At 45.8% G+C, this 23,958-nt stretch overlaps 3 protein-coding genes across 10 annotated transcripts; 1 reads left to right on the top strand and 2 right to left on the bottom strand.

Moving 5' to 3' along the window:
- Window positions 1–707: 707 nt before the first annotated feature.
- On the bottom strand, window positions 708–3,798 carry psmb4 (proteasome 20S subunit beta 4). The gene is made up of 8 exons (XM_085148554.1): window positions 3,640–3,798; window positions 2,221–2,347; window positions 2,065–2,144; window positions 1,846–1,992; window positions 1,490–1,571; window positions 1,196–1,312; window positions 1,026–1,114; window positions 708–830 (listed from the first exon to the last, which is right to left on the bottom strand). Exons 1-8 carry the CDS (start codon window positions 3,762–3,764, stop codon window positions 818–820), a joined length of 780 nt encoding a protein of 259 aa, XP_085004680.1. The 5' UTR covers window positions 3,765–3,798; the 3' UTR covers window positions 708–817.
- Window positions 3,799–8,480: 4,682 nt separating this feature from the next.
- LOC146492456 (uncharacterized) lies at window positions 8,481–12,402 on the bottom strand. Its single transcript, XM_085148537.1, has 7 exons — window positions 11,537–12,402; window positions 10,883–11,227; window positions 9,974–10,312; window positions 9,799–9,900; window positions 9,385–9,711; window positions 8,684–9,013; window positions 8,481–8,608 (listed from the first exon to the last, which is right to left on the bottom strand). Exons 1-7 carry the CDS (start codon window positions 11,562–11,564, stop codon window positions 8,529–8,531), a joined length of 1,551 nt encoding a protein of 516 aa, XP_085004663.1. The 5' UTR covers window positions 11,565–12,402; the 3' UTR covers window positions 8,481–8,528.
- A 59-nt stretch (window positions 12,403–12,461) lies between these two features.
- Window positions 12,462–19,814, top strand: LOC146492455 (BCL2/adenovirus E1B 19 kDa protein-interacting protein 2-like). 8 transcript variants are annotated; one of them, XM_085148546.1, is made up of 15 exons: window positions 12,464–12,578; window positions 12,855–12,908; window positions 13,499–13,605; window positions 13,883–13,942; window positions 14,019–14,108; window positions 14,182–14,211; window positions 14,287–14,337; window positions 16,644–16,727; window positions 16,811–16,972; window positions 17,049–17,282; window positions 17,361–17,463; window positions 17,760–17,891; window positions 18,992–19,078; window positions 19,228–19,326; window positions 19,444–19,814. In XM_085148546.1, the coding sequence occupies exons 2-15, from the start codon at window positions 12,868–12,870 to the stop codon at window positions 19,466–19,468; spliced, it is 1,305 nt and encodes a 434-aa protein (XP_085004672.1). In that variant the 5' UTR covers window positions 12,464–12,578; window positions 12,855–12,867; the 3' UTR covers window positions 19,469–19,814. The 8 variants fall into 8 exon arrangements, with proteins under 8 accessions (XP_085004669.1, XP_085004667.1, XP_085004670.1 ...); XM_085148543.1 differs by having other exon boundaries at window positions 12,462–12,578; window positions 14,185–14,211; window positions 17,049–17,463; XM_085148541.1 differs by having other exon boundaries at window positions 12,462–12,578; window positions 17,049–17,463.
- The last annotated feature ends 4,144 nt before the right edge of the window (window positions 19,815–23,958 follow it).

The raw sequence follows: 23,958 nt of genomic DNA, 5'->3' as shown, positions 1-23,958 counted from the left end.
AAAGTGAAACCAACTCAAACAAAACAAAGTTGACATGCATGTAGAAATGTTAGGAAGAAGCAGTGAGCTCAGGTCCTCCAGTCTGAGCATTTTATAATAACTGAATTCTCATTAACCACATAAAGGATGTGGTTAAAATATTTACACAATCTCAAATTTCTTAGAGTAAATAATGCTTTTTCCCTACAAACCCCAAGAATTTTAATGTGGATAAAAGACTAATTCCAAAAAGTAAAAAAACAAAACCCATTAACCTCCTAGAACCTGCGTCCACATGTGTGGACATCACATTTTGGGTTATTTAGACCAAAATACTCAATTTTGCTCTACATATCCACTTACAAGGACATTATACTGCTTGTGTTCTATCAAAACTAAACAAATATCTTCATGTGTGGCTCTCATTTTTCTTAGAAACAAAAATTAGGTTAAAAAAAAAAATCTGGTAATTCTTTGTATTTACATTCATCGGGTCCCAATCAGCCCAAATTTCAAAGAGAAATTAAAAATGCTGCTGTGGAAGAGTTCGGGTCTGAGGAGATTAAAATAAATGAAACTCTTTAAATCAACGTGCAGTGGTAAAAATCTGTGGAACAGTTGATATAAATCAGTGATTCTACTTTTACTGAGGACAAATTTAACTGTTTCATCTGAAGATCATCTTCAATAATCTGCAGATGACAAATAAACCAAGGAAAACAGCTCTCTTTATTTCTTACATTTATTTTCCATCATACAAAAGAGACAGTACAGAGTAAACTGGAGCAAACAGGAGGAGAAGGTTTGTTAGTGATGCTGAGACCGCTGCCTCTTCTCTTCATTCAAACCCGCTGCAGAGAAACATGAAGAAAAATGTCACATCTACAGATTGTAAATAAAGTTTTGTTTGTATCTGATCAACATTTTCATCACAGTGAAGTCAGGTGTTCTGCTATCGACATATCAGTGGTGGTTACTCTCAGAAACAGTTTTTAAACTTGGAGGAAAAATCTAACTCTTCCTCGTCTTCTGACCTTTGACCCTACCTGACCATGTGGGCTATGTCCCAGTTGGTTTCAGAAGACAGGGGTCCGAGGATCTCCACGCCCTCTTCGGTGACGATGGCGATCTCGTGCTGAAATGAAACAGAAATAAAATTGTTACTTTCTCCGGATGGCGTCCGGTACACCTGAGTGTGCGCGGCGGTGCGACTTACTCTGTTGTAGGAGCGAGCATCTCTGTAGTACAACACCTTGAGGCACCGCTCCACCAGCTCCCGTGCCTCCTGTTTGGTGATCTCCACCTTGTTCTCCACCACCTCCCTCATCAGAGGCTGCACACAGATTCAACACAGCTTTATTGTCACATGTCCAGCACAAACACTCCATCACTGGTCTCCTGGGTAACGCTTTAATGCCTCAGCCGTTAGTCAGCTGTATGACCACACCTTAAAAACCTTCAGACATGATCAATCTTCTAAAGCCAGCAGAGCGTTACAGCTGAAACTCACCTGAGCCAAGTATGCACCAAAGCCTGTAGCCACTGTGGGAGCCTCATAAGCCACGCCCAGTTTGTCCACGTAACCTAGGAAACTGGAGAGAAGGAAGTCGGCAACCTGGTGAGAGAAGAGCTACTTCCCATTTCAGGTTCACCTCTAACAGGTAAACATGCTGAAATGCATCCTGGGAGTTATATACTTCTTTTTTTTAAATAAACCGCCGTTTCCATGAGCACCAAAAACATAAAACATTAAAGAAACAAAACTGACCTAGAACTAAAAAACAGGCGGTAACAAATACGAATGCAGCTGGACTGGTCTGCCCCCAACCACCCCCCCGCCCCAATGAAGTAGGCGGGAAGTCTCACCTCTCCCCGTTGTAGAAGCCGCCGATGACTACGGTATTCCACAGTGGGTTCATGCGGCTGCGGCGGTTGTACATGACGCGGGTGAGCCACGAGTGCACGGCCTTTGGGCTGTAGCTGTGCCCGTCACCTAGCAACTCCTCATCGATACTGACGGGAAACGACACCAGTGAGATGGGAAGGGGGATGTACAAGTGTGTGTATGTGTGTGTGTGCGCTTACACCATCTGCTCGATGACCTGTTTCAGGTGTTGGTAGTCGGCGTAGTCGCCCGAGGCTCCCAGGATGGTGCTGTTGTTCACCTGTGGAGGAAACACCAATATTCAAGTTGCTGAAACAAGCAGTCGGTCAACTGACCTCTGCTGGTGGCGGCATCACCTTCATGAGGCGGGAGATGTTCCTGAAGCGAGCCAGAGAGCCATACGAGCCCAGCATGTCTGCGGCGATCACCACCCCGCCAGTGAATTTCACACCAAGTACCGATGTTCCTGTAACCATCGGGTTCCTGTGGAAGGACGGGACACAGTTACTTTAAACAAGTCCGATGGTGGTGTAATTAGCCTGTGCGATGGAACGTGAAAACCCAGAGGGCAGAGAGCATGTCCCACTGAGAGGACATCTCAGCTGGCCCTGGAACGCCTCGATGTTCCCCCCAGATGAGCTGGGGCCATTGCCCCGCGGCTCGACTTCAACTAAGCAGAAGAAAATACCTAGATGCTTTACTGCCTCGATATTTTAGATGTAGAACTTTTATTGAAGTGGTTGTCATGAATTTTCGAACAGTGTGCATCGCTACTAATGCACGGCACAACACACAAACAGCACGCATGTTTCTTCGTTGTCTGGACTGTGTGTGTGTATAGATATATATATTCTAACACACATGCATTGTGAACTTATATATTTCACATTGCATGATGAAAGGTGTCACACAGTTGAGCAGCATGATTCTGCCTTTGTCCAGTTAATGGTCGTCAATTTTAACTTGCTATCGAAGTGATTCTTACTTTTAGACTAGCCTAATCTCTTTCCTCTTTTACTCAGCTAAGAAACTAGTTGCCAGGAACACGCCTACATGTAGCAGAAAATAACTATGCTACCCACAATCCTCTGCTTAAACTTCTGATTGGTGGAGGGCACAGTTACCTTGGAAGTGATAATACACACACACAGTATGATCTGAACAGAAAGGACTCGGCTAAATGAGGTCAGAGGTCATTCTCACGGGAGCAGTAGTTCATTCGCCTATAGCCACTCTGATTGGTTAGTTTCTAAAGCATCACTCTGTTGATAAACAGAGTAAATTGCGCCCTGCGGATAACGTGTCTGCTCTCAGTCACCCACCCGTTACCATAGTGACGTAGGCAGACGCACCCTCAGGATGCTGAAAGCTCTGCGTGGACAAGCCTGGCTGTGTTTCCCGTAAACCTCCACACTGCAGTGACAGATCACTGACGCCTATCCTCGAGTATTGCTGCCTGGGTCACAATTTTAACCCTGTTAACTCTGAGTGCCCGTCCCAAGATGGCGCTAGTGCCAGTAAACAGCAGTAAAGCTGCTCGAGGAACGGGTCCACGGAACTCAACTAACCCTGTTGTTGAAACACGAGAGCTCAGGCGTGACCCGTGGGTCTCCCGTCGGCGCTGACGTTACTCAGCGGAAAGGACGGAGAATACCCAGCGGTTAAATCAGTGTAAGTTAGCTTAGCATTAGCTAGCCTCCTCCATGATGATGCAGCACTCAAACCGAAACCCCGAAACCGGCACCGGCCCCGGAGCAGGACCGCGGCTCACTCACAGTGTGTGTCGGACCGGTCCACAAGCTGTGCCCGGCCCGCTACTGCTGCTCCCGGGGAAGGAGTAAAAGTGTCCCGGCTTCGGACCGTCCTCCCACAGACTCAACTTCACTCCACCAGACTCCATGTTAGATACTGCCGGAAGTGACGACAACGCCCCTTCTTTTAGGCGATTAGCCGGTTTGATGTCACAAGATGGCGTTTTACCGCCGCCTACTGACGGGAGGAAACAATACAGCGCGTCACTAGTGAACCTGAACTAAAGTCTTAAAATATTCTAAAACCATAAATTTTAACTGGAATAATTTCTTAAAATTATAATAAAAGAAAAAACAATTAAAAAAGCAGCCGTTTACTGGTGTTTCCTGTGTTGCTGCCTCATTCTGATTGTGCTGTTGCTGATTTACCTTTAATTTGAAGATAATGAAAAAGAATATCTTTAGCTTATCTCTGCTCTGATTTAATAACACACAGTGGCAGAAATAAATACTTCAACATCTGTCTTTACCCAAGTCTGAAAAAATGTGAAGTAGATTCAGATTCTAAATGTGAAAAGGAAAATAATTGTGGACGCAGCCAACTTTTGAGATGAAATTCAGAATAATTTAGAAATACTAAACTGCAACAAATACAGACTCAGAAGAAAGCTATTTCTGAAGTGCAAAACCTTACTGAGTATAGGAGACGGTGACGAGCCCAGGTTCCAGAGAGGGAAGGTTTGCCAGGTTGGTGAGCTGAAGGAGGTGAGATACCTGACCTTTTTTTTAAAAACTGTAAACATACAAACACGAACATAAAAGGAAAGGAAGGAACAAGAGGTCATGGGATGATTATTAACAAAATCAAGTACAATAGTTACTTTTGCAGTAAAAGTAAAAAATTGTATGATCCAACTGTACAATCTCACCGAGTCTGCTTCAAGAGCCAAACAACAACACCATCATTTTCTTCCTGGGTCCTTTGGAGCCTTATAGCACATGTCATTTGCTCTAATGTATGTAACTGTTTCATAACAAAAATAAATAAAATGCCTGTTAAGGGGCATTTCTGAAGCCAGCACTTTGTGTTGGTGGCTGACATAACTTTCAGAAGGTATTTATCTGTATTGTTCAAGTGATCTGAGACAAGTTTTACCATGTTGTGGAAAAAGAATGACCAGTAGGACAAGCGAGAAAATGCCCTGAGCGGTGCAGTAAAGCAATGGGCTCAAACGCCTTCTCCTTCAGGGTCAACCGCAGACTCTGCATGGGCTCCACTGGTGGCTGAAGAGAAGAGTGGGCGGTGTGGGGACGGACAACAGAGGTGAACTAGCAGGTGCCTTATGGGCCTTGTAGTTCTTTTCAGCTCCCCTTTGCCTCAGGCAGTTGTCAATCGTGAAAGTGAGGGAGGTTAATTCCTCAAAAGAAGCAGGTTCACTGGTCTTTCATCTGGTCATTTAGTGCAAAAATACAGCCCACTGTGATGGTACTCATAACCATTCAATGGTCACTGATCAATGATCATGGCAATTTGCATAGAATAATCCTTTAATTGTCCCACAAGGGGAAATTTGGTTGTAACAGTAGCAAAAACACACAAAAAGAACCGGACACAGGTGAGAAACACAACTTTTACATATTTGCATCATGGACAATAGTTACCAAAGCAGAGTCCTGTACAGTTATTAAAATTAAAGTACAGATAAGTGGCAAACAGAGCAGGATACTGAAAGATGTTTAAATAGTTAAGAATATTTATTAGAAAAGTGCAGATTGTGTGATTGTACCTGTGCATTAAAACGTAAACGTGTAACTTCCAAACAGTTAGCGTATATAAACTGAGATAGGTAATGTGCAGCTATAACAGTAGTAGTTGTTCGGTTGATTAGTGCTAGTTACAGCATTGATGTAAACATCTATGTTTGTTGGGAGCAGCTTTGATCGTAGAGTCTGACAGCTGCAGGGAGAAAGGACCTGCAGAAACGCTCCTTCATGCATCGAGGACGCAGCAGTCTGTCACTGAAGCAGCTCTGCAGCAACATCTACATGCATGGGCTGGGAGACTCTGTCCATCAGAGATGTTATTTTGGCCAGAGTCCTTCTGTCTCCCACCACCTGCACTGGGTCCAGGGTGCATCCCAGAACAGAGCTGGCCTTCCTGATGAGTTTATTCAACCTCTTCCTCTCAGCTGCCAATAAACTGCTGCTCCAACATACAACACTGTAAAAAATGACAGATGCCACCACAGAGTCATAGAAGGTCTTTAAAAGTGCTCCCTGGACTCCAAATGACCTCAGCTGCCTCAGCAGGTAGAGTCTGCTCTGACCCTTCCTGTAAAGAGCATCAGTGTTGTGGCTCCAGTTTATTACTCAGGTGAACACCCAGGTACCTATAAGAGTCCACTATCTCAATGTCCACTCCCTGGATGTTCACCGGTGTCAGTTTTTTCTCAGTGCACAGAACTCCTGCACAGAATCTCTCACTTTGTGCCCGCTTGGTTTTACAGGTCGGCCAGTGTGACACAGGCTGCTCATTCTGACTGCTTTTATGTCTTAAAGCTGATGAAACCTGATCACATGATGAAAAGTTGATGTAGTATTGTTGAGGTTTTTGTGCTCATGTTTAGTCCTGTGATGACTTCAAGGAATCCTGAACATCTCAAACACGAGTCTGACTGAGAATAAGTCAATGAGCTCAACAAAAATGTTCTCTGTGTCGTTTGTGGATCCTCCACTGGAGCTCCTGCTGAGACCTCCTTCCACATGGAGCTCTGAGGCTGATTCTGGTCACAGGATGGAGGACACACCTCAGAAGTGCTGATGGCTTTATATGGCCTAATGCTTTAACCTGCAGCAGAGCTGTGAGTAAGGTTGCAGGTGTCTCTTTATATTAACAAAATAACGTGTGTGTTAGTCACCGTAGGGAAATTACTCCTCTGCATTTTCCCATTCACCCAGTGAAGCAGTGTGCAGGTACTTTGCTCAGGGGTTCCTCGGGGGAGTCGAACCCCCGACCTTCCAACCACGGGGCAACCACTCTACTTACTGAACTAGCCTTGCCCTAAGAGAAAGCGCTGCAGAGATGAATCAACATCAACCATCTTTCAGTGGTGTCAGTCTGAGGCCGGACTCACAGTCTGAAATAACTTTTATCACCTCTGTCAGGGCGGTACGTTACATCGAAAGGATGTTAAGTTCTAGTATTTGTAAGGACAAGAGAGGCATGATAATAATAATAATAATAATAAAATAATAATAATAATAATAAAATAATAATAATAATAAAATAAAATAAAATAATAATAATAATAATAATAATAATAATGGATTGCATTTAGATAGCGCTTTACAATGCCACTATTCATTCACTCTCACATTCACACACTGGTGGAGGCAGTTACAGGTGGAGGCAGCTACAGGTGGAGGCAGCTACAGTGGTAACCACAGCTGCTCTGGGGCAGACTGACAGAAGCCAGGCTGCCATATCGCGCCATCGGCCCCTCTGGCAAACACCAGTATGGACAAAAACAAGACACCCCCCATAAGCTTTAGTTACAATATTATATTTGGTTAACATGTTGTGATTGTTCAAATATGTTACTTTCCTTGGTTGTTGTAAAATAATGTGTGCCCCAATCTCCAATAAGACAGTGCTGTAAGCGTAGTTATTCCTCTGTTACACCACAAGAGGGAGTGTTCCCTGAAACGAGCAGCTCTAGTGGGAGTAAATAAGCCTGACCACTAACCATAATGCAATGCACCTGATAAGAGCTGTGTGACTGTACAAATGTGTAACGATGTGCTATGTCTACACATTTGCATTTACAGTAAAGGCAAACTCACAAAGCTACACTAGTTTCAACTCATCTTAATCCAAGTGTGCAACATATTATCATTTGTTTGTCTTCAGTTCTTAGTATATGTTCGTCTCCTTAGTTATGAGTCTTTTCCTGTCCTGTGGTCTGTCTTGTCCTCAGTGTTTTACTTTCAGTTGTACGTGTGTGTTTGTGTCTAATTGTGTTCTAATGATCTAGTTTGACCTGCTGTTTCCTGTTTTATTTTGAAGAGTCTGGTGTTTCCATGTTTAACGGGTTAAGTTTTACTTCCCCTGTGGCATCATTATGTTTATTCCCCTTCACCTGATCACTTCCTGTGTGTATTTAGCCTGTGCGTTTTCATTCAGTCTGTCAGGTCGTCAGTTTTCCTCCCTCCACGTTACCTCAGGTTTAAAGTCATGATTCTGTTCAGGCCGTGTTTCCTCGCGTGCACCTGTTCAGAATCATGTTCATGTCACTTTGTCGTCACAGTTTAGCTTTTAGTTGTAGTCCTCTCCCCCTGCTTCATGTTTTTTCAGCCTAATAAACGCCTCGCCTTTTAAACTCAGCGCCGTCTCCTGGCGTGTCTGCACCTGGGTGCTCCTCTCACTCCCACATTCAGACGTTAGGGAGATTGTCACAGTCTGTGGAAGCAGACGATCTCCCTAACTGGTCCGATGTCCTACAGTTGTTTGTGGCGGTAAGCACAGACCCAACACATATTTCACACTCGACACACTTTATTTCCCGGTTGCTGCTACAACACCCTGGGCTGCAGCTAGCAACGTACAGAACAAGAACAACTCAGGACCCAGTTCATTCTTTGCATACATGATGGAGCGGCGGTGCGTCGGTCTCCCCCGCAGACATGCCACAAACCAACGCCTGCTTCATGTCAGCTAAACACTTTTTATCATGTGGATCCTGAGAAACAAACATGTTCTGTCGTCTGAAATACTTTAAAAATGGATGACGTTTAAAAACCTTTGAATCCCGTCGTCTCATTTCCTCCTTTCCTTCGTTTGGACTTTTAAAATCTTTCTTTACTGATTGATACTGAGTGCAGTTCACCGAGAGCACCTGAGGGGGAGCCAGAGATCAGACAGACCGGGGCCCACGATATCTGATCAAAGGAGTCTTTTCTCCATGTTCTTCATCATCAGAGACGTGATTGAAATCTGAGGAAGGAGCAGACAGATGGTCAGACAGCAGGAAGAGACGAAAACAACAGAAACAGGAAACCTTCCTCTGACCTCTGACGTGGAGCCTCAGACTCTTCGTCCTCACGACTCGTTCTTCCTCTTTGATGGTGCACGTATACTCGCCACTGTCGAGCACCGTGGGCTCGCGCAGGACCAGACTGAGGTTTCTGTTCTCACGAGGATCTTCGTCCTCCATCTTTGTGCGGCCACGGTACAACCAGGTCTGCTTCTCCAGACAGTTCGAGCCGCTTTGATAGACATGGACAATCATGGACCACGGCTCATGACGGCTCCACTCCACAGTGGCGTTTTCTGGTGGAGGAATCCAGGTTTTCCAGGGCAGCACAGCATCGACCCCCTCTGACACCTTCACCTGAGGGACTGAAAGGACAGCCAATCAAAGACCAGATCACAGACTGTATATAAAAACATACATATCCACCGTGATGTCACCCAGATGTTTGTTGACTCCATGTTTTGTCATTTTGGAGCCAAAAATGAGCAGAAGTGTTGATAAGAGAACCCGAGGAGTAAAGCCTCTGGGACGTCCTCCACTTTCTATTTTTCTGTGTCCTCTTAAAGCTGCAGGCTACCTGCAGTATCTCTATATGGCGCTGACATCATGTCAAATATTCAAGTGTACACACAGATGTACAGGACGTCCAAAGGGGGAAATTATCTGAATTGTTTCTGTGTCAGGCTGTAAACATGTTTCAACCTGGGAGTCTAAGGGGACTGCAGCTCGGTTTTACCTTTGACTTCCAGCCTCAGTCGTTTCTCATCCAGCACGACTTTGCCCCTGCAGAGGGTGCAGAGGTAGATCCCGCTGTCTCGCCTTCGCGGTCGCCTCAGGGTCAGACTGAGATCTCCTGATGTCAGCGGGTCCTCCACCATCTCTGTACGGTCCATGTATTTCGCGCCTGGTTTGCTTTCGCCGTTTGAGTACTCATGAACTGTGACCAGTTTGAAGCCAAGCCTGGAGCGCCTCCACACCACTGTAGCACCGACTGGCAGGTTAGGTGTGGTTTTAAATTGCAGGTGAACAGACTCCGCCCCTTCATCCACCTCCGTGGTGGAGACTGAGAAGAACCAAAACCAAAACATTAAATATGGAAGCTGAACCTAAACCACAAGATACCAAAACGTAAAACAAATGGAAAGCTTACCCATCTTAAAATAATACCAGAAATATGCCACAAAACCTCCGCCAGCAACCAGACCGATGGCCATGATGCTCAGCAAAGCCGTGGCCCAGGTGGGAAACGGTTCTGTTGGTAAGAGGCACAAATGTGAGCGCGTGAACCGCCTCCCTCCCTCTCACCCGCGTCCCCTTCCACTCACTTTTGACGTGCCGCAGGGCTACTTTCTGCCTCAGCACGTCCGTGCCCGTGTTGACGGTGCAGACGTAGTGGCCGTTGTCTCGCTCTGAGGGGTACTTCAGGGTCAGACTCAGGTCTCCCGTTTTCAGTGAGTCCTCGTGCATGCGCGTGCGTCCACAGAAGAATTCGTCCTGTTTCTTCGGCAGCTCTGCGCTGCTGTTCGGGAACACGTGGACAATCATGGGGATGGGCTGGGAGCGGCTCCACTCCACGGTGGTGTCGGCAGGCAGCGGAGATGTCGTTTGGCAGGGCAGTCGGATGAACTCGGACCCTTCTGTCACCTCCACCTCCAACATGCCGACTGAGAGGGTCAAAGAAAAGGTTAGTGTGAGGGGACGTCGGCCTTTTTCAAACGACTTCATCACAAACTATCATTACGTCCATGAGTTTGTTCAACATTTAGTTTTGTTTTGTCAGCACAGCTTTAACCAGCTGCTCCGTGTTGTTATTCTTGGAGCCTAGAGCAGCTTTGCTTGAGCATCAAGATCATCCTTCTTTATCTGATCCCAGCTGAGAAACCATGAGGTTCCTGATCTGCAGCGTCCTGCTGAAATCACACCAACAGCTGCCTGAAGCAGCTTTACATCGTGAGGCCCTACAGCGACACAACTCTTTATACTCTGACTCGTTCTCGAGGACCGAACAATTCAAAGTTTGTGTCATCCTGGTGGGCGGGGCTACAGTGACCATATGTTAAATGGACAGGTTGTCATGTGCTTTCTGTCTAACGTTCACACTGTGATGATGCTGGGTTACTGTCATCAACTCTTTGATTGGTCCTGTTGACCTGCCCCTCTGAGGTAAAGCTGAGGTCTGTGGTGTGTTAAAGCTTACGTGCCTGAGCTACTTTGACTTCAAAGAGAGTGCTGACCTTTGACCTGGAGCTCTACGTCGGTCAGCTTCAGCACGTCTTTCTGCTTGCTGATGATGCAGCCGTAACTTCCGGTGTCAGACAGCTCGGGTTTGCTCAGAGCGAGGCTCAGGTCTTTGGGGTCCGCCTCGTTCGCCCTCATTGCCGTGCGCCCACGGTAACGCGTGTTCTGACCGTCCGGCTCGTCTCGGTCTTCGTGCCGCCTGTGGACGGTGCTGGGATCGAGGTCAGGGCGGGTCCATGTCACTGTGGTGTCCTCTAGTAAAAAATCTACCCGGCAGGGCAGAAGCACAGACTCCGCCCCCTCGTACACTTCCACTTTTGCAGCCAAGGCATGCTGGGAAACTGGGACACACGCACAACAGTGTTTTGAACTTTGCTGTCACTGTTTGGGAGAGAGACAGAATCTACCAAAATAAAACAGGAAGTGCACTTAAGACTTAAAACTCAGGAATGAAGTGAGAATAACCCGATTAGGGAGGAAATAAGCGAGAAAACTGAAAGTAAACTGAACAAAAATAGAGCTGAACAGTGCAGGTTAGGACCACAAACCGTGCGTTGATTCCTGATAAAAGTCTGTCTGATCCGCTGTGACCCAAAGCTGCTGCTGAGACAGCAAGAGTCAGAGATGACCCACAGCCCACACCAGCTTACCGAACACGAGGATCAGAAAGCCCCTCATCTTCCTCGAGTAAGCGTCGTTTTAAGGGCTGGCTTTGTCCAGAGTGGATCTGTAATGGTGACGGGCGGCTCGTCGCTTCCCCAGGAAACAGAAAGAAAAACAACCTCCAGAGAAGAGGCAGCGGGAATGTGAAGCTTCCAGTCGAGCAGCTTTCTGCAGCAGGGAGAGATCGGAGCGTCCCATCCACAAAGTGCTTTTGTTGTTTGTGATGAATCTCGTCTCCTCCTGATCAGGCCAACGGCTGTCGTCACCACGTTTACTGACGGTGTTAGAGGGGAAGGTGTGCGATCGTGAGTGTGCAGGCGTAGACACGAAGACTTAGCCTCGGGTCAGGGTGGAGGAGCAGGCGGTGCCCATGTTAACCACAGTGTTACTGTAAATATTTAAACCTTTCAGTCTGAGCCAGCAGTCCTGACCAAAGCGTAACAGACTCACACATATGTCTGTGAAGGTTCTCAGTCATCCAGGTCCTCGTAGTCTAAGGAGCTTGCAAAGAAAAGCGTCTGGACTTCTTTAAGTTACTTGAAGACGTTTCACCTTCATCCGAGAAGCTTCTTCAGTTCTAAGGTCAAATGGTGAAGAGTCCCAGATTTAAACCCCAGATATAGACTCACACAGACTCACACAGACTTCCCTGGGATCTTTTAATGTTCTCATGAAGCAGTAATACCTGAACCACGATGACACACATGCAGCAGGTAGCGACCTGCATGCTGCAGTTTCCACACCTGCATGTCTGCTTGTACAGTCATGGTTGCTGTGGTAACGGGGCGGGCCTCCTGTTGCACCAACAAAGCGGCCACACCTCTGTTGTCCTGTTGGCTAAAAGTGCAGCGAGAGACGGGCGAGGGAGGGGCTGAGGTATCAGAGTTCACTCATAAACTCACTGTAGGCAGGTGTGATGTCATCAGGTGAGCCTTCAGTCACACACAGGGACTCCCAGGTGATCTATTTACCCTGAACCTGTCTCACCTGTCTGACTTCACCTGGCCGTCGTCGTTCTGAGGACTCGCTGTAAGTCTTTTGACTCTTAAACTTTATCACAGGAAGTCTTTTTCTGCTCAGACTTTTATTTTGTAAAGTGTTCTTTGTCTTTGTTTTTGTTAGATAACAGCTGTGTCAATAAAGATTACTGACCTGAGCCCAGATCTCAGATCTGAATGCAGCAACGTTTCAGCTGTTACAAAGTGCTGATGTTATAATGTTTCCATGCTAAACAGCAGAAAGCTAGCTTAGTCAAACCTGATCTAGCAGCAGGCTCTGCACTAACGCGCTCTCACTGATCCTCAGCAGCAGCAACAACATGGAGTCACGAGAGGAGGAGCCTGATGAGGAAACACAGAGGTCAGAGTTCATTTCAGCCTTTTGATTTCCTTCAGTTTGAAATGTAATCAAACATTTAACAAACAGATACGTCCAGCTGTAGTGTTTGTAGCATCGTTATGACCGGGGCTCCTGCTCCTCTGCAGCCAATCAGAACAAGGGCTTTTAGCGAGGGGAGGGGCCCTGAAGAGACAGGATAGCCTCAGTCACAGTCTGAGTCACCTTTAAAAACTGTGATGTACATGTAAAATAATCAAGCACATAACAACAATTTAAGAAAATAAGAAAAGCCTCGTGAGAAACCGAAGCAGAGGTCATGCTGATGTAAAGAGAACAACAGTGTTTCAGACACGTGTGATGTTAGCGAGGTGGAGATGTGAAGTTCACCACAGTTTAGGAGCAGACTGAAGACTGCTGTTGATCACAGGCAGCACACTCTGGTTGCTGTGTGCTACTGTCGGCTGTAAAGCTGCAGCGTTAGAGAAACAGGAAAGTGTGTCAGTGTGTGACTCTGTGGTCGGGTCACGCCACAGTGTGAAATATAGGCAGCGTTACTGGACGAGAGAAAAAAGGATAAACAGAAGTATCGCTCAGTGTGCTTCTGTGTGCAGATCAGCTGCTGAGAGCATCCGAGCAGCCAACAGCACAACAGATGAAACGACCTCTACGACCACGGCGACAGCTGTGAGCGCCACGTCTGCTGCAGACGGTCGATCAGGTACTGACAGAGCCGCCAGTGTCACACACTATTCAGATACACTCATTCATGCTGACCCGCTGAGAGCCAACATGTAGATTCATTCAAACAAATGAACATCATCGGTGAAATGAATCATATCTCACTGCTGTCTGTGACTGACGGAGCTTTAGAAACTCGCCCTGAGTTTGTGTCAAACTGTTTCAGTCGTCTTTATTGTGCATGTTTGGTTTGGTGCACAAACCTCTGCTGGAGTGAGCGGGCGAGGTCTGAGGTCTGAATCTGCATTTCTCTGCAGACGACGAGGAAACGGGTGACAAACCGCTCATCTCCACGCCACGTACAGAGCGGTCAGCAGGTATGGAGAACAAACGGTACGTCCTGGTCTCGGGCCAGTCCCTGTCATGAACTCTGTGGTGTTTTTGGTCTTAAAGATGAGGAGGAGGAAGAATGTGGGGGGCAAATATCTGCTGGAAATGAGGAGGCTGAACAAGGCGATGCGTGTAAGGAGGAAGACAAGGAGGGTAAGGAAGACTCATCCAGTCGTTTTTCCTTCAGATGACATTTTCTCTTCTCAACATATTCACGATTTTCCAGCAGATGAACTGCAGCAGGTGTCCGAGCCAGGTAACTCTGACAGCTGCTCCTTTATTTTCTTCTTCTTCTTCGGTTCCTCTCTGATCGTTTCCTGTGTTCTCTCAGGCGGTGACGACTCGGAGGATAAATCACTGACAGCCACGAGACAGAGACCGGGTACGCAGACCATTTGTTGTTTCTGAGACGATGAACTTTTCTCTGCTCTTTTGATGCCACGAGAAAGAAAAATATATGAAAGCAAATACAGGGATTCAAAATAAATACATGTCGTAGCTTAACGCTGCGCACAGGAGGAGAGCAATGATACAATATTAATAATGAAAAAACATCAAACTCACTGAGGAATCCATCAAAAATACTGAAATCTAAAATAAGCCACAAATAGCTGTAGTAATGAGTGTTGACTCAAGGATCCAGCGCCGAGCTCAGCCACACCCTTAAATACAGCTCCCCTGATGATCTGCTGCAGCTGCTGTGGCTGCCTCGAGCGCACAAACACTTCCAGGGATGCGATCCCTCAGGCGACCCAAATCATCCGTGAGCACACACGGAGAGACGAGGGGAAAAGCAGAGGAAACAAAACACCACACACAGAAAAATATACATGTATACAAAGATACACGAGCCCTGGGCGCCTAGACCCAGGCCCCGACACTTTGGTCTTGTTGCTGCCTGGTACCTGGTTGCTCTGTTTGGAGCTCTCTCCCTCCAAACACCATCCTCTAACCACAGAACAAAGAAAGGCTGCCCACATCACCCATCAAGCTGTCAGCGGGACTCATCCTCCCTTAGGTAGTCCAACTAAGCATGACAGGAAAGAGCAATAAGGAGATAAGGGATGCAAGGAAGAGAGCAAGGAACCAAAATAGGAGGAGGAAGCAAACATGAGGCTCAAGGCAGTGAAACGTAACCAGCTACAGCTCATGTTTGAGCTATGCTGAGCTGTGCAAACATGGCCAAGCAGCTGTTGTGGCAGCGATAATGACAGACATTTACAGTAGCTTATCACTACTGTGGCTGAGTACTAGCAGCAGTTACTACCGAAGGACGGGTCCTGCTCAATCGCTGCCTCGAGGAAAGAAAGACAAATCAAGATCGATTTATATTTGAAAAGTAATCCTTTAAAAAGAGGAATGAAAATTTAAAATACATGTTAAATTATAAACAAAATAATAATAATAATAAAGACATTATTTTGTTATCTATGTATATGTTCACAGATGTGAACCTGAGTGAAACTCGTCCACGGGCTGTAACACGACGTCGGCCCCTTTGCAGCTGTAACAGCTTCAGAGTGTTTCTGGAAGTTTCAGGCTACGTTCACTCTGCAGGTCTTAAAGCTCAACTCCGATTATTGATCACATCCGATTTTTCTGTCTGCTCGTTCACACTACAAATAAAATGCGACAGCAAACGTGCTCTAGTGTGAACGCTCAAAGCGGCCGCATGCACAAAAGAAGACGTCACACACGACGCGCTCTGTTTAGACCCAGAGCAAACTGATTGCTGTTTTAGAGGAGCGGTGCTTCAAAGGATAGCTGCAGATTTCTGTCAGAATCTGCAGATTATACAGAACAAATAAAATGTTCCCGTTTCTCCAACGTTGTTCCCGACAGTTTCACTGGATGGTCAGGAAGCGTTCGCGATGTCTTCTCCTGCGCTGATAATCGGCGTCTGTCTTGTGTCAGTGACGTAAAAGACGGATTTAGTGCGACATGACCATCAAACAGCAGCTTTCTGAAACATCAGATATGTATCAGATTCAGCACCACATATGAAAGTGACCCAGATCAGATTTGAAAATATCGGATTTGTCCCGTTCACACTGTCACCATGATCAGAGGGTCGCACAGGGTCAGAAAAGTCGGATTTGATGCGCTTTCGCCTGCAGTGTGAACGCAGCCTTTGACCACATCTTTCAGAAGCGCGTTTGTGAGCTCAGACAGTGATGCCGTCTGATCCCCCCCCCCCACCAAACTTTACACTTGGCACAGTGCAGTCAGATTCATGCATCACAGTCCCAGATGGAGAAACGTGATTGGTCACTCCCGAGAGCACGTCTCCACTCCTTTACAGTCCAGTGGCAGCATCCTTTACACCCCTGCATGCGAGGCTTTAGTTGGTGCTGATGTAAGACTTGGATGCAGCTGTTCATCCTTGGAAACCCTTTTTGATGGAGCTCTCTACGTGCTGTTCTCGAGCTAATCCGAAGGCCACGTGAACTTTGGAGGTCTGTTGGGCTTGACTCTGCACACACACCTCAGCATGTGCTGCTCTGTGATCTCATGTGGCGAGGCAGGCAGAACCTGCAGCTTTTAGGCTTTTTTCCTTCAAAAACTAATGTTTGCGCTTACTTGCTTTAAAAAAATGAAAATAAGAATCCAAACAGGCCCTCATTGTCGGGTGGCTGTCATTAGTAAACAGAAACATGTCCCTGTTGAGCGTGTCCTCTCTTTCTGCAGCTCCTCCCAGCACTCTAGCTTTGACCAGCCCACCACAGGCAAAGAAGAAAATCCTGGTGGCTCCGACTCTCAGTCTGTCATTAGGTAACGAAACAATAGCTGGGATCTCTTTAAAACTCCACAGTTCTCGTTTCGTGGCGTTTCAGCTCTTTGGTGTTGGGTTGCAGGTCGCAGCGGCTCCATGGTCTCTGATGACCTGCCTTCTGTCTTCCTTTCCCCCTCCCCTGAAGATGAAGACGACCAAGCACTTGACTTTGATCTAGATGCTCTAGAGACGCCCTCAGACAGCGAATCGCTGCCCTTCCCAATGTATGACCTGGACCTGGAAGGTGAGGGGTCATAGAGAGGTCATACAGGCCAAGGTTTGCGAACAGCTGTTTATCTTCTGACCTGATCGTTTCTCAGATGACCTGCGGCGTCTTGGTGTTGCCTCAGGCCACCACAGAGGTCACAGGTCTGACCCACAGACTGGTTGCCTGATGGAAACAGACCAGAGCGGACTGGGTTTTCTGGAAAGGGAGGATGTGGTGGACAGCCATGGCACCAGGTGGCGCTGTTTCACTACAGGCGACCCTCCACAGGAGAGCCGGGTCAACATGAGCGTCCTGGAGCCGTTCCTCAGGGTGCTGTCTCATGGAGGTACTGCTACCTACCTGTGCACCGATTTACCTGTTTGTCTCATGCCCCTCACACCTTTAACACCTGTTGGCCATTTAGGTTACTATGGAGATGGTATGAATGACATCATCGTGTTTTCCTCCTGTTACCTGCCAGAAAACTGTCTGGAGAACTACCAGTATGTGATGGATAATCTGTTCAGGTAATGAACACACATTGGCCTCTGACCCCTGACCTTCACCTCTGCGTCACTGCTCTTGCCTATCCCACAGTGAGAATCAGACTCAAAGTCGTGGCGAAGAAAAACACGGATCAAAAGGCTGAATTTGTCTTAGTGCACAGACCCACTACGGGTTCCAGTATAACACCAGTAAGAGTCTTTGTGGCTGTGATGGTGCTGAACTGGTTTAGCTGTCAGATAACTGACCAGAGGCAATGCAGCAGATCAGTTCAGAGCTTCGATCGACCACCTCACCACTGCCTCTCTGCATGTATCAGGTTCGTAGTGGGCACCCTGGAGCTGATGGTGGCGGAGAACTACGTGATTGTGTATCTCTGTGCTGGAGGTCAGAAGGACAAACTGCCAGGAATCAGCTGGCTCAGAGAATGCTACACCACCATCGACCGCAGGTAAGACAGGTCCGAACATCCACCCATCTGTTATCGTCTGCTCATCCAAAGCCAGGTCACGGTGGTGGCAGGGCACTATTCATCCGTTACACTTCCCAGTTTCTGTGTTTTGTCTCACTCCCGTTTCTTCTTGTTGCATGTTGAAGCTCTACTTGGAACCTTGTTAAGATCCAACCATGCAAAATACGAGTTTTTGCCATTTCTTAAACTTTTGATCAGGACTTTATCAATGGGCACATATTTAAGCTTTCACTGATGTGTCCAAAGCTCAGGGATCTTTTTCATTGCTAAGAATGCTTACTCAGCCTAATAAATAATAAAACACAGTTTCAGATCCAGCGTTTTCACTCGTGGCTGAAGGAGAGGGGTTTATTATTATTATGAATATCTGGAGGACATCGTCTTCATGTCATGAACTGATTTTCAGGTGTGCCAGGCATCATGTTTAATCTATTTCCTCCTTCATTCACCTGTTTTCAGTCTTTTAACTTTTGTCTTTTATTTCACAAATTGTATTTCATTGTTTGACCCTTAACCCTGGCATAGGCCCTAACATCCATGACCCAGAAATGGATAAATGGGAGACCATGGCTGGATTGATGATTGGATGTTGGTTGGATGGTTGGTTTATTACAGCGGTCCCCAACCCCCGGGCCTCGGACCGGTCCGTGAGTCGTTTGGTACCGGGCCGCGAGAGTTGAGGCTCAGGTGTGAAATGTTTGGTTTTCAGGGTTTTTATCGGTTTTCAGCGTTATTTTGTTATCGTTTTTATCGTTTACTCAGTTTTCCTGGGTCTTTTCACGTGTGTTATGAATAAATCTTCTTTTTTTCAGTACCAGTACTGGTTTTATTTTGTTGTATTTATCCGCGACACCTTAAAGGCCGGTCCATGAAAATATTGTCGGGTATAAACCGGTCCATGAAAATATTGTCGGGTATAAACCGGTCCATGAGAATATTGTCGGGCATAAACCGGTCCATGAAAATATTGTCGGGCATAAACCGGTCCATGGCACAAAAAAGGTTGGAGACCGCTGTTTTATTCCAAGTCCCTAATTCTGTGTTTCTTTATGATTCTTTTGGTGATTTTCTGCCTGCAGGTTGAGGAAGAACTTGAAGGGTTTCTATGTGGTTCATCCCACCTGGTACATTAAAGCTCTCATCACCATCATCAAGCCCTTCATCAGGTGCACACTCTTCATCACCACCCGTCTGACACAGATCATTGTTTTGCTAGTGAAAGCTTATGAGCATAAACGAAATGAAAATGCTGTTTTCTTGGACAGGAAGTGGTCATATCTGAATGACTCAAACTGTCTTTTTATTTCATCCTCAGCACCAAGTTCAGCAGGAAACTTCAGTTCATCAGCAGCTTAAAGGAACTTTCTAACATCATCCCCACTGAGCATGTTCAGATCCCAGACTGTGTCAAGCAGTGAGTGACATCATTATTTATTCAAAGCTGACAGATTAGACGTATGTTTTATTTCCTCATAAATGAATTAAACACAGGAACAACCTCAGCTGAACACAAGAAATATTGACCCCGCAGGTATGATGACAGCCTGTCCAGGTGAGACTCCAGGTGGCGCTGCAGAGTCACGTACGTGTTTCTCTGACATCCAGCAGCATCGTATGCACTGTGTCAGCATTTGGGCTTCCTGAGTGAATCGCCGTCACTTCAAGACTTCTAACTTTATTGACAGTCTGTGTGGTGAACAGTGTTAATGGGTCCAACATCTTTATGCTGTTGCAGTATGAGCCAGGAAAGAACAAGTGTCCCCTCAGATACATGACTTCATTTTAACTGAAACATTTCCCACAGTTACAACCTGGTTCGTAGAACTTATTATTAGGACGAAAGCACAATGATGTAAAATGAACAGCAGGTTCTGTGCGTCCTCAGAACAACACGCCAACATTCAACATTCATACAAAAAAGTGTTTTTGAGCCAGAACTGTCAGAGATTTCAATGTTGGATATTCTGAATCAAAGGGTTTTATTTTATAAATGTGTTTTTAAGGTTTGTAACACATTTCCTCCAACTTTCAGTGTTTTCTGTCAGAGTTGAACCTTCAACCATGTCTGCAGTCAGGGTTGCCTTACAGTGCTGCTAAATAAACTCCCAATAGCTCCACAATCTGGGCTTTGTGTCTGAACTCCCGCTTCCTACTTCATGAGCGTAACTTTGCAAGATTCACACTTCAAAATGTTGCTATTATAAATATGTTATTATAGACACAGTGCTGATTCTCAGCTGCTGTGATCCTGAAAACAGCAAATAGCGTGCACAGTCACTGAGTCTGACTCACTGCTGGTGATGCAAACGGCTCGATATCCCAGAATCCTCTTCTGCTTCTCACTCTGTCACATCCTCTTTATCGAGGATAAGTGGAATACAGATATAATTTTAAACAACTGGATATAACTGGCTCATTTTCTGTGTGTTCATCACGTTAGTTACCTGAATGTGACATGAGGGATAATCTGCAACCCATCTGTTAGCAGAGCCTGATGTATGTTTGCTGCTGAAGTAAATGTCTTTTGTAGTGTGTCACCACCTCACGCGTGATCCCGACTACCAGGAAAAAAGAAAATCCCGAGAGCCGAGCTGGTTTGTCTCAAACAGCTTGTGTGGACGCTTGAACACAGAGACCATTTATAAAGAAAAGGAAAACATGTCTGTGGGTGTGTGACTGTTCCTGTTTCACTGCTTTATGGGGACACAGTCACCTTGTGGCCCAGAACCTTCAGGTAACGTAAATCTGACAGTTACAGTCAGTCCTTCACTGAGATTTGCTCTGAAGTGATGGAAACACTGCTGTGTGTGTAAGTGGTCTGTATGAAACCAGCCGCTGGTCAGGAAATGAAGGCTGACAGGAAGGAAGTGAGGTCACCGCTGAGGAAACTCCATAAACAGGAACACAGAGCCGACTGTGTGCGAGTCTCGAGCAAATGTTTTTTTCTCCATCTGTCAAAGACTAAACACAAAGACTGTCAGCTGGGAGGACTCAGTCAGCTTTAACTCCTTATACTTGCTGTATGTTGTGCTTCTGCACATAAATGAGACCATGCAGCCCTGAGCAGCGGCGACGCAGCGGCGACGCAGCAGCGCATGCAGCAGCGTACGATCCATTACACTTCACAGGTTAGTGCAATATTTAACACAAAGACAGAAGATAATTGGCTGCATTTTACAAATTAATCAGAAATCTATCTTTTCACCGCCCTCAGTGACTTCAGGGCAGCCAGCAGTTGATCTGTCTACACACATACAGATACACACTGAGCCGGGTGAGCTGACGAAGTCAACGCCAGGTGCTGATAATCGATTATCAGATCATCACGGAGCTGCTGAGGGTGACGGAGCACAGATATGACAGACATGTCTCTGTTTAGATATCTAACGATTTAACACAATTCAGCCAAGCTTTGACAGCAGAACGGTGGCTGAGCTGTCGTCCCTGTTGGACAACATCTCCCACCGTGCAGGAGACTCTGACAGCACTGAGCAGCTCCTTCAGTGGCTGCAGCCCCCACGGTGTGGGAGACATTTCACAGGTCTCCCCACGGCTGTCAGACTCCACAACAAAGACTCCAGCTGATCAAACACATCCACACATGTGCAGTAACACTAAGTGCAATAATCTTTCTGGCGTCGTTGTATTATACTCATATTATATATAGCATTTGTATTCTATTTTATTTGATTGTCTATAGTATTCTACTCTATTGTGTACAGTCTTATTGACATCTTATTCCAGTGTTTTTCTCTAATTTGTCTATACAACTGTCCACTGCTTTAACAATCCCACGTGTGGGACTAATAAAGGTTATCTTATCTTAAGATCGCGAGAGCTCTTCAACAGAGTGTCCTCTAAATGAGCAATGAACTGCGAGGACACACAGTCCCGATCAAAAGTGAGACAAAACAGCTGTTCTTGGAAACAACAAACTGAAACAGGCTGTTTTACAGCTGATCAAAAAAGACCACACCTCCAAAAACCCCAAAACAGAAAGTTGCAAACATGAACTCAGGAAAGAGCAGCTCCAGCTTATTGTTGATCAGATGTTCGCTTCAGCATGCTCGATGCAGCGTGAGGTGAGGGGTTTGTCCATGAAGGGCATCGACCGTCTGGAAAAAGCTCGGGGAGCTTTTCGTACGAACTCTTACTGAGCCTCAGGAATAATAAAAACACATTTTTGGCTGAATGACGGGGTTATTATTACTATGATTGAAGAAGAACATGTCAAGAACTGATTTTCAACATAAAGGTAAAATTATAGGCTGAAGCATTTCAATTCAATTCAATTCAATTTTATTTATATAGCGCCAAATCACAACAAATGTCGCCTCAAGGCGCTTCATAGATACAGAGAAAAGCCCAACAATCATATGACCCCCTATGAGCAGCACTTTGGCGACAGTGGGAAGGAAAAACTCCCTTTTAACAGGAAGAAACCTCCGGCAGAACCAGGCTCAGGGAGGGGCGGCCATCTGCTGCGACCGGTTGGGGTGAGAGAAGGAAGACAGGATAAAAGACATGCTGTGGAAGAGAGACAGAGATTAATAACAGATACGATTCAATACAGAGAGGTCTGTTAATACATAGTGAGTGAGAAAGGTGACTGGAAAGGAAAAACTCAATGCATCATGGGAATCCCCCGGCAGCCTACATCTATTGCAGCATAACTAAGGGAGGATTCAGGGTCACCTGGTCCAGCCCTAACTATATGCTTTAGCAAAAAGGAAAGTTTTAAGCCTAATCTTAAAAGTAGAGATAGTGTCTGTCTCCTGAATCCAAACTGGAAGCTGGTTCCACAGAAGAGGGGCCTGAAAACTGAAGGCTCTCCCTCCCATTCTACTTTTAAATACTCTAGGAACAACAAGTAGGCCTGCAGAGCGAGAGCGAAGTGCTCTAATAGGGTGATATGGTACTACAAGGTCATTAAGATAAGATGGGGCCTGATTATTTAAGACCTCGTATGTGAGGAGCAGGATTTTGAATTCAATTCTGGATTTAACAGGAAGCCAATGAAGGGAAGCCAAAACAGGAGAAATATGCTCTCTCTTTCTAGTCCCTGTCAGTACTCTTGCTGCAGCATTTTGGATTAACTGAAGGCTTTTCAGTGAGTTTTTTGGACATCCTGATAATAATGAATTGCAGTAGTCCAGCCTGGAAGTAATAAATGCATGAACTAGTTTTTCAGCGTCACTCTGAGACAGGATATTTCTCATTTTAGAGATGTTGCGCAAATGGAAGAACGCAGTCTTACATATTTGTTTAATATGTGCATTGAAGGACATATCCTGGTCAAAAATGACTCCAAGGTTCCTCACAGTGTTACTGGAGGCCAAGGTAATGCCATCCAGAGTAAGAATCTGGTTAGATACCATATTTCTAAGCTTTTCAGCGCCGAGTACAATGACCTCAGTTTTATCTGAGTTAAGAAGCAGAAAATTAGTGGCCATCCAGGTCTTTATGTCTTTAAGACATTCCTGCAGTTTAACTAATTGGTGTGTGTTATCTGGCTTCATGGACAGATAGAGCTGGGTGTCATCTGCATAGCAGTGAAAATGTATGCTATGTCTTCTAATGATGCTGCCTAGGGGAAGCATGTATAATGTAAACAGAATTGGTCCTAGCACTGAACCCTGTGGAACTCCATAATTAACCTCAGTGTGTGAAGAGGACTCTCCATTTACATGCACAAACTGGAGTCTATTAGATAGATATGATACAAACCACTGCAGTGCAATACCTGTAATACCTACAGCATGTTCTAATCGCTCTAATAGAATATTATGGTCGACAGTATCGAATGCTGCACTAAGGTCAAGAAGGACAAGCACAGAGATGAGTCCACTGTCAGAGGCCATAAGAAGATCATTTGTAACCTTCACTAAAGCTGTTTCTGTGCTGTGATGAACTCTGAAACCTGACTGAAACTCTTCAAATAAACCATTCCTCTGCAGATGATCTGTTAGCTGTTTGACAACTACTCTTTCAAGGATTTTTGATATGAAAGGAAGGTTGGAGATTGGCCTATAATTAGCTAAGACTG

This window comes from Neolamprologus multifasciatus, chromosome 22 (assembly GCF_963576455.1).
Source record: "Neolamprologus multifasciatus chromosome 22, fNeoMul1.2, whole genome shotgun sequence".
Classification (NCBI taxonomy): domain Eukaryota; kingdom Metazoa; phylum Chordata; class Actinopteri; order Cichliformes; family Cichlidae; genus Neolamprologus; species Neolamprologus multifasciatus.
This window is presented reverse-complemented; position numbering and strand designations above follow the sequence as displayed.